This window comes from Hyla sarda, unplaced genomic scaffold, assembly GCF_029499605.1.
Source record: "Hyla sarda isolate aHylSar1 unplaced genomic scaffold, aHylSar1.hap1 scaffold_695, whole genome shotgun sequence".
Lineage (NCBI taxonomy): Eukaryota > Metazoa > Chordata > Amphibia > Anura > Hylidae > Hyla > Hyla sarda.
Genome location: NW_026610713.1, coordinates 44352 through 54062, shown reverse-complemented (window position 1 = coordinate 54062; position 9711 = coordinate 44352). Strand labels below are relative to the sequence as shown.

The 9711-nt window shown below is 43.9% G+C and overlaps 1 protein-coding gene across 1 annotated transcript; it reads left to right on the top strand.

Annotated features, from left to right (window-relative positions):
• Positions 1-1168: 1168 nt before the first annotated feature.
• Positions 1169-2015, top strand: LOC130343850 (DNA damage-regulated autophagy modulator protein 1-like). Its single transcript, XM_056554391.1, has one exon. The coding sequence runs from the start codon at positions 1278-1280 to the stop codon at positions 2013-2015; it is 738 nt and encodes a 245-aa protein (XP_056410366.1). The 5' UTR covers positions 1169-1277.
• Positions 2016-9711: the final 7696 nt, after the last annotated feature.

Here is a 9711-nt window from a genome sequence, read left to right as displayed (position 1 = left end):
GCTGGACAACTGGGGGTCGGCCACAGCGTTTATTTAATAACCATTAATATAAACAATTTATATCCGAACTTCTGATTGAACACTCTCAGAGATAAGCGGTCAGCCGGCCGCCCTCTTCGACGGGCATCACACTCTACTCTCCAGGAAAATCTCCTCCAAATTTCTCCTCCGCCACGCTGTGACTTAGCCTAAAAGAGAACAACATTAAAACGGGAACCAAACCACAACTCGCTCCACATCACATTTAGCCGAACAGCCCTAAAAGTCCCACGGGACCCACCTATAACCAAGGGATAAAACACCGACACAAATTAACATAATTTTTTTTTTTATACCAACTATTCCAAATTTTTTTTTTTTTTTTTAATACCAAAATAGAACGTAAAAGGGGTGGGTGGGCGGGAATCTTCACACTTGCCGGGGACTCCACAAAGAGGAAGCCGCAAGCCTCAGCAACACATTTTATCCCCTATTACTCCTCCTCCCCTTCCTGTTAACCTAGCCTATCCCTGTCCTCCTACCCTTCTAGGTTCCGCCTCCCCCCTATTTCTCCAGCTCCTCATTTTATTTTTTCTTCTAACTTTATTTAACCCCCTCTTTGCCAGTCTGAGACGCCGCCTCCTAAACGGCGCGGCGTCGAACAAAAGAGCTTTAAAAAAAAAAAAAAGAAAGAAAGAAAAGTGCAGAATTTTTTCTACATATTTTCTTTGTATTGGACTTTACACAGAAAACAATAAAATATAATATGGACATCTACAAATGTACAAATATATCCAAGTACAACCCCATCTGCAATGGTTTTGTGTTTGTTTTTTAACCACTGAGCAGTCACAGAAATGTTAAAAACCTTTTTATATGTTGTACATCTGACAAAACATTAACCTTTGTAGTAAAAGAAGAGAATTGGCAGAATTACAGACACATAAGGTTATATTCAGATGAATTCATGTTGGAAGAGATTTTGGAAAACCCTGTTGAAATGTGGATTCAGCCATTACTAGTTTTATTTGACTGTGGAAACACTAAATATAAGCAAATGTGATGCCAGGATTGTCTGCATAAAGATCTACAACACTGAGGACCAATCAGTATGCAGCATGATGGTGTTACCGAGATGAACCAAAGAATGACATCACAGATGTGACATCATCGAGTTCCGAGCCTATAGAAAACCCCGCCTGACAATCTGATTACACAGAGAGAGTTGGACAGAGACAGCGGCTTTTGCTTAGCGAATCTTTCCTTTATCTCAGCGATTTGTGTTGTTTCTTTGTGCCATGGAGATCCAGGGATTAGGGTTCTTGCCTATCCTTTGGGTCACATGGAACCTTTTGGGCCTCAGCACTCTTGTCACCTTGACCATCGCCCTAGGACATAGCAGACAGCCGTTTATCAGTGACACGGCTGTAGGATATCCTGAGTGGATAATATATAAGGTTGTGTTCTTTGGTGCACCCATCATAGGAGTTGCCGTCACCTACCTGCAGCACCGATTTATGTTCCTGCGCTCTGAACCATCTGCGAAGCATTTTAGGATTTACCAGAAGATCTTGTTTACCTTAGGATGCATCATGTGCATAGGAACAGCCCTGAATGCCGTATTTACTATGGGGAACAATCCTACAATACACAGGATCAGCTCAGGTATGGCATTTATTTGTGGAGCCATATATAATGTGTGCCAAGCTGGATTCCTATACAAAAGGTCATACAGCAGCCGGATTGTTTGCCATATAAGGCTGGCCTCCACCTTAGTGACTTCTGTGGTGCTGCTGCTCTTCAGTGTCGGTCAGGTCTCCTTCTATACGGATCTGTGCACCGGACACTGCGAGGAGATTATGTATGTCCCCGTCATGGTGGCTGAATACCTGGGATTCTGCGGCGTCACCTTATACCATGTGACCCACTATACAGATTTACAGCATTTGTCAGTAAAGATTTCCAGAAATGACATTAACGTCAGTCTGAGGACCAAGATACCGGACCCGGAACAGAACCATCCTGTAGAACAGTGAAGACTGAGGCCTATGACTACAGCCGGGAGCCGAGGACGGACATTTATCCTGTGTATTATTCTTAATAAATATATAAATAAAAAAACATGTCTCATCCTTCTCTTAACACCTGCCATTGGGACAGAGTCAGAAAGCCAGTATACACATCAGATAGTCCAGTATACACATCAGATAGTCCAGTATACACATCAGATAGTCCAGTATACACATCAGATAGTCCAGTATACACATCAGATAGTCCAGTATACACATCAGATAGCCCAGTATACACATCAGATAGTCCAGTATACACATCAGATAGTCCAGTATACACATCAGATAGTCCAGTATACACATCAGATAGTCCAGTATACACATCAGATAGTCCAGTATACACATCAGATAGTCCAGTATACACATCAGATAGTCCAGTATACACATCAGATAGTCCAGTACACACATCAGATAGTCCAGTATACACATCAGATAGTCCAGTATACACATCAGATAGTCCAGTATACACATCAGATAGTCCAGTACACACATCAGATAGTCCAGTATACACATCAGATAGTCCAGTATACACATCAGATAGTCCAGTATACACATCAGATAGTCCAGTATACACATCAGATAGTTCAGTATACACATCTGATAGTCCAGTATACACATCAGATAGTCCAATATGCACATCAGATAGTCCAGTATACACATCAGATAGTCCAGTATACACATCAGATAGTCCAGTATACACATCAGATAGTCCAATATACACATCAGATAATCCAATACACACATCAGATAGTCCAGTATACACATCAGATAGTCCAGTATACACATCAGATAGTCCAGTATACACATCAGATAGTCCAGTACACACATCAGATAGTCCAGTATACACATCAGATAGTCCAGTATACACATCAGATAGTCCAGTATACACATCAGATAGTCCAGTATATACATCAGATAGTCCAGTATACACATCAGATAGTTCAGTATACACATCAGATAGTCCGGTATACACATCAGATAGTCCAGTATACACATCAGATAGTCCAATATACACATCAGATAGTCCAGTACACACATCAGATAGTCCAGTACACACATCAAATAGTCCAGTACACACATCAGATAGTCCAGTATATACATCAGATAGTCCAGTATACACATCAGATAGTCCAGTACACACATCAGATAGTCCAGTATACACATCAGATAGCCCTATATACACATCAGATAGTCCGGTATACACATCAGATAGTCCAGTATACACATCAGATAGTCCAGTATACACATCAGATAGTCCAATATACACATCAGATAGTCCAGTATACACATCAGATAGTCCAGAATACACATCAGATAGTCCAGTATACACATCAGATAGTCCAGTACACACATCAAATAGTCCAGTACACACATCAGATAGTCCAGTATATACATCAGATAGTCCAGTATACACATCAGATAGTCCAGTACACACATCAGATAGTCCAGTATACACATCAGATAGCCCTATATACACATCAGATAGTCCGGTATACACATCAGATAGTCCAGTATACACATCAGATAGTCCAGTATACACATCAGATAATCCAATATACACATCAGATAGTCCAGTATACACATCAGATAGTCCAGAATACACATCAGATAGTCCAGTATACACATCAGAAAGTCCAGTATACACATCAGATAGTCCAGTATACACATCAGATAGTCCAGAATACACATCAGATAGTCCAGTATACACATCAGAAAGTCCAGTATACACATCAGATAGTCCAGTATACACATCAGATAGTCCAGTACACACATCAGATAGTCCCGTATACACATCACATAGTCCAATATACACATCAGATAGTCTGGTATACACATCACATAGTCCGGTATACACATCAGATAGTCCAGTATACACATCAGATAGTCCAGTATACACATCAGATAGTCCAGTATACACATCAGATAGTCCAGTATACACATCAAATAGTCCAAAATACACATCAGATAGTCCAGTATACACATCAAATAGTCCAGTATACACATCAGATAGTCCGCCAGTTCTAAATCACAGGGTTCAGCACTTTTGTAATGTGGTCTGCTTAGCAGGACACCATCATGGGTTGAAATGTAAATTAGGTTTAATCCCTTAAGGACCCAGGGCGTATCCATACGCCCGTGGGAATTTCGGTCCCCGTCTTGCACCGAGCGGGACCGGGGTGCCTGCTGATATCGATCAGCAGGCACCCTACGCAAATGCCCAGGGGGGTCATCAGACCCCCCATGTCGGTGATCGGCGCAAATTGCTAATGAATTCACACTTGCGATTTGCGTCAATTCCGGGTCATTCGGGTCTATGGTGACCCTGGCGACCCGGAATATAAGGGGGATCGTGGTTGTCTAAGACACCCACGATCCCCCTGAAGGGATAGGAGTGAGGTGTCAGGGATGCCACCCCTCTTATCTCTGCTATTGGTGGTCTAGACGCGACCACCAATAGCAGATCGGAGGCGGGGGGGTTAACTTTCATTTTCCCCATTCTGCCCACCCACAATAGGCGTGGCAGAACGGGGAACCGACAAAGGACCGGGGGCAGAAGATCCATTTACCCATCCTGAGGCTGCGAGCGATGGTGATCGGCTGGCGGCGATGTCGTGCAGCAGAAGAGGATGGTTCCCTGGATCCTACGGAAGTTGGTAAGTTGCCTAGCAACATCTGGAGGGCTACAGTCTGAGACCACTATACAGTGGTCGCTAAACTGTATCCCTCCAGGTCTTGCAAAACTACAACTCTTAGCATGCCCAAACAGCTGTTTGCTGTCTGGGCATGCTGGGATTTGTAGTTTTGCAACATCTGGAGGTCCACGCTTTGGAGATCACAGTGCAGTGGTCTATAAACTGTAGCCCTCCAGATATTGCAAAACTGCAAATCCCAGCATGCCCAAACAGCAAACAGCTGTCTTGGCATGCTGGGAGTTGTAGTTGCGTACTTCCAGCTGTTGCATAACTACATCTCCCAGCATGCCCTTCAGTGATCAGTACATGCTGGGAGTTGTAGTTTTGCAACAGCTGGAGGCACACTGGTTGGAAAATACTGAGTTAGGTAACAGAACCTAACTGAAGGTTTTCCAACCAGTTTGCCTCCAGCTGTTGCAAAAGTACAACCCCCAGCATGCACGGTCAGTCAGTGCATGCTGAGAGTTGTAGTTTTGAAACAGCTGGAGGTTTGCCCCCCCCCCCCCCATGTGAATGTACAGGGTACATTCACACAGGCAGGTTTACAGTAAGTTTCCTGCTTCAAGTTTGGGCTGCGGCAAATTTTTTGCCGCAGCCCAAACTCCTAGTGGGAAACTCATCGTAACACGCTAGTGCGAATGTACTCTGAAAACACAGACACAAATGAAAGGGTAAAACACTACATATACACCCCTTACACTGTCCCCCACAATAAAAATGAAAAACATATTGTACAGCAGTCTCCAAAACGGAGCCTCCAGCTGTTGCAAAACAACAACTCCCAGCATTTCTGGACAGCCACTGACTGAACAGGCATGCTGGGAGTTTAGCAACAGCTGGAGGCGCCCTGTTTGGGAATCACTGGCGTAGAATACCCTTATGTCCACCCCTATGCAATCCCTAATTTAGTCCTCAAATGCGAATGGCGCTCTCTCACTTCGGAGCCCTGTTGTATTTCAAGGAAACAGTTTAGGGCCACATATGGGGTATTTCCGTACTCGGGAGAAATTGCACTACAAATTTTTGGGGGCTTTTTCTCCTTTTACCCCTTATGAAAAGGAAAAGTTGGGTGCTACACCAGCCTGTTAGTGTAAAAAGATTAAAATGTTTACACTAACATGCTGGGGTTGCCCCATACTTTTTATTTTCACAAGCGGTAAAAGGAAAAAAAGACCCCCAAAATTTGTAACACAATTTCTCCTGAGTATGGAAATACCCCATATGTGGGCGTAAAATGCTCTGCGGGAGCACAACAAGGTTCAGGAGTGAGAGCGCACCATGTACATTTGAGGCCTAAATTGGTGATTTTACAGCGGTTCTGACATAAACGCAAAAAAATTAATACCCACATGTGACCCAATTTTGGAAACTATACCCCTCAGGTGTTTGACAAATTTTCATTAACCCCTTAACGACCACGGACGTAAATGTACGTCCTGGTTTGGCGGGATTTCCCGCACCAGGACGTACATTTACGTCCTGTGTATCACCGCGAGCATCGGAAGGGTGCTCGCGTCATACACGGCTGGTTCCGAACGCGCGGATGTCCGCCATTAACGCTTCCGATGCCGTGATCAATACAGATCAGGGCATCTGCAGCATTGCGGCACTTTGATTGGATGATCGGATCACCCGCAGCGCTGCCGCGGCAATCCGATCATCCAGCATGACAGCCGGAGGTCCCCTTACCTAGCTCCGGCTGTCTCCCGGGGTCTTCTGCTCTGGTCTGTGATCGAGCAGACCAGAGCAGAAGATGACCGATAATACTGAGCAGTGCTATGTCCTATACATAGCAATGCACAGTATTAGCAATCAAAGGACTGCTATAGATAGTCCCCTATGGGGACATAAAAAGTGTAAACAAAAAAAGTTGAAAAATGTAAAGATAAAAAGTTTTTTTTTTAAAGTGAAAAATCCCCTCCCCCAATAAAAATGAAAATTGTCAGTTTTTCCCATTTTACCCCCAAAAAGCGTAATTTTTTTATAATAAACATATTTGGTATCGCCGCGTGCGTAAATGTCCAAACTATCAAAATATATTGTTTATGATCCCGTTCGGTGAATGGCGTAAACGAAAAAATAAGAAAATGTCCAAAAATGCTGCTTGTTTGTCACATTTTATTAAAAAATAAATTAATAAAAAATTATCTACAAGTTTTATATATGCAAATGTGGTATCTAAATAAAGTACAGATGACAGCACAAAAAATGAGCCCTCATACCGCCCTATATACTGAAAAATGAAAAAGTTATAGGTGGTCAAAATAGGGCGATTTTAGATTACTGATTTTGTACAAAAAGTTTTAGATTTTTTTTAAGCGGTACAAAAATATAAAAGTAAAGTATCTAGCCATGGGTATCATTTTAATCGTATTGACCCACAGAATAAAGAACACATGTCATTTTTACCGTAAAGTGTACAGTGTGAAAAACAAACCCTCCAAAATGTGCAAAATTTTGGTTTTCATTTAAATTTCCTCCCTAAAATTCTTTTTTTTGGGGTTTGCAGTACATTTTATGGTAAAATGAGAGGTTTCATTACAAAGTACAATTGGTCCCGCAAAAAACAAGCCCTTATATGGGTCTTTAGATGGAAATATAAAAGAGTGATGGATTTTAGAAGGCGAGGAGGAAAAAACAAAAACGCAAAAATAAAATTGGCCTGGTCCTTAAGGTGAAAATGGGCTTGGTCATTAACCTCTTAAGGACGCAGGGCGTATGGATACGCCCTGCATTCCGAGTCCTTAAGGACGCAGGGCGTATCCATACGCCCGTGGGAATTCCGGTACCCACTGCTAGCCGGTTGGGGAGCGGAGCCGGATGCCTGCTGAAATCATTCAGCAGGCATCCCGTCATATCGGCCAGGGGGTCATTATGCCCCCCCATGTCGGCGATGGCCGCAGATCGCGATCTGCGGCGATTCCGGGTCAATCGGGTATCCAGTGACCCGGTGACCCGGAATTACTGGCTGATCGGGGCCGTCTCTGATGGCCCCGAACAGCCAGAGCTTGCAGGGGTGAGGTGGCACTGGTGCCACCTCACGATCGCCCTGATTCGTCGGCCGGATTACCGGCCGACCAATCAGGGCGCCTGCTGCGGGTGTCACTCCCGCACCCGCTCCGCCCCTCTTCCGGAGGACGTGAGCGGGTGCAGGACGTGCACCCCGGGTGCTGGGGACCCCGATCCACGGCGTCCATGTTGGGATCGGGGCCCCAGGAGCGAAGGCGGCGGCGAGGGACAGTCCTGCAACGGAGCAGCAGCAGGAGGTGAGTTACAGCCTCCTGCTGTTGCTTAGCAACAGCTCCCAGCATGCAAAAAGGGCATGCTGGGAGCTGTAGTTATGCAACAGCTGGAGGCAGACCACCACAACTCCCAGCATTCCCTTATGGGCATGCTGGGACTTATGGTTTTGCAACAGCTGGAGGCACATTTTTTTTATGGAAAAGTGTACCTTCAGCTGTTGCATAACTACAACTCCCAGCATGCCCGTTGGCTGTCGGTGACTGCTGAGAGTTGTAGTTTTGCAACAGCTGAAGGCACACTGGTTGTGAAACTCAGAGTTTTTTTTTACCTAACTCAGTGTTTCACGACCGGTGTGCCTCCAGCTGTTGCAAACTACAACTCCCAGCAGTCACCTTACACCATGCACCGTACATGCTGGGAGTTGTAGTTTTGCAACAGCTGGAGGCACACTGGTTTTGAAACACTGAGTAAGGTCACAAACTCAGTGATACATAACCAGTGTGCCTACAGCTGTTGCAAAACTAAAACTCTCAGCATGTACAGTCTGTCAGCGCATGCTGGGAGTTGTAGTTTTGCAACAGCTGGATGTCCCCCCCAATGTGAATGTACAGGGTACACTCACATGGGCGGAGGCTTACAGTAAGTATCGGGCTGCAAGTTTGAGCTGCGGCAAATTTTCTGCAACAGCTCAAACTTCCAGCGAGAAACTACCCCCGCCCGTGCGACTGTACCCTAAAAACACTACACTACCACAAAAAATAAAATAAAAAGTAAAAAACACTACATATACACATACCCCTACACAGCCCCCCTCCCCAATAAAAATTAAAAACGTCTGGTACTCCACGGTTTCCAAAACGGAGCCTCCAGCTGTTGCAAAACAACTACTCCCAGTATTGCCAGACAGCATTTTATTTTTGCACTTTTGTTTTTTCCTCCTGACCTTCTAAAAATCCTAACACTTTCAATTTTCTACCTACAGACCCATATGAGGGATTATATTTTGCGCCACCAATTGTACTTTGTAATATCATCAAACATTTCACCAACAAATGGTGAAACAAAAAAAAAATATTTGTGGGCGTAATTGAAAAAAAAATTATTTTGTAATTTTAAAGGTTTCTGTTTCTTTGCAGTTCACTTTCTGATAACAATGACACATTATCTTTATCCTGTGGGTCCATACAATTAAAAGGTTACCCAGTTTATAAAAATTTTGTTTTATTTTACTATTTTACAACTTTTTTTTTTTTTTTTTTTACAAAAAAAAATATTTTTCCATGTACAGTGATGTATAGAGGCTAATTTATTGTGCTGTCTGTAGTTTTTATTGGTACCAATTTTGTTTTTGAGGAACTTTCTGAATTTTTTTTTTCTGGTATATGAAGTGACCAAAAATGCGCAATTCTGGAATTTGGTTTCCTTTCCTGTGTACGCCATTGACTGTGCAGTTTAATCATAAGTGAACTGTAGTGAAGTATAACTTGTCTTCTATCCAAAGGATAGGGATAAGTTATAGATCGTGGGGGGTCTGACCGCTGGGGCTCCCCAGGATCTCCTGAACAGGGCCACAGCAGTCTGCAGGAAGCGCGGTGTTGTCCCCAGCAGGAAGCCGCGGCAGACACGTCCCCTCCATAAATCTCTATGGGATACATGGAGGGGGGGTGTCGGCCGCCGCATCATGCAGGGACAGAACGCCCCGCCCATTTATAACTTATCCCCTTTCC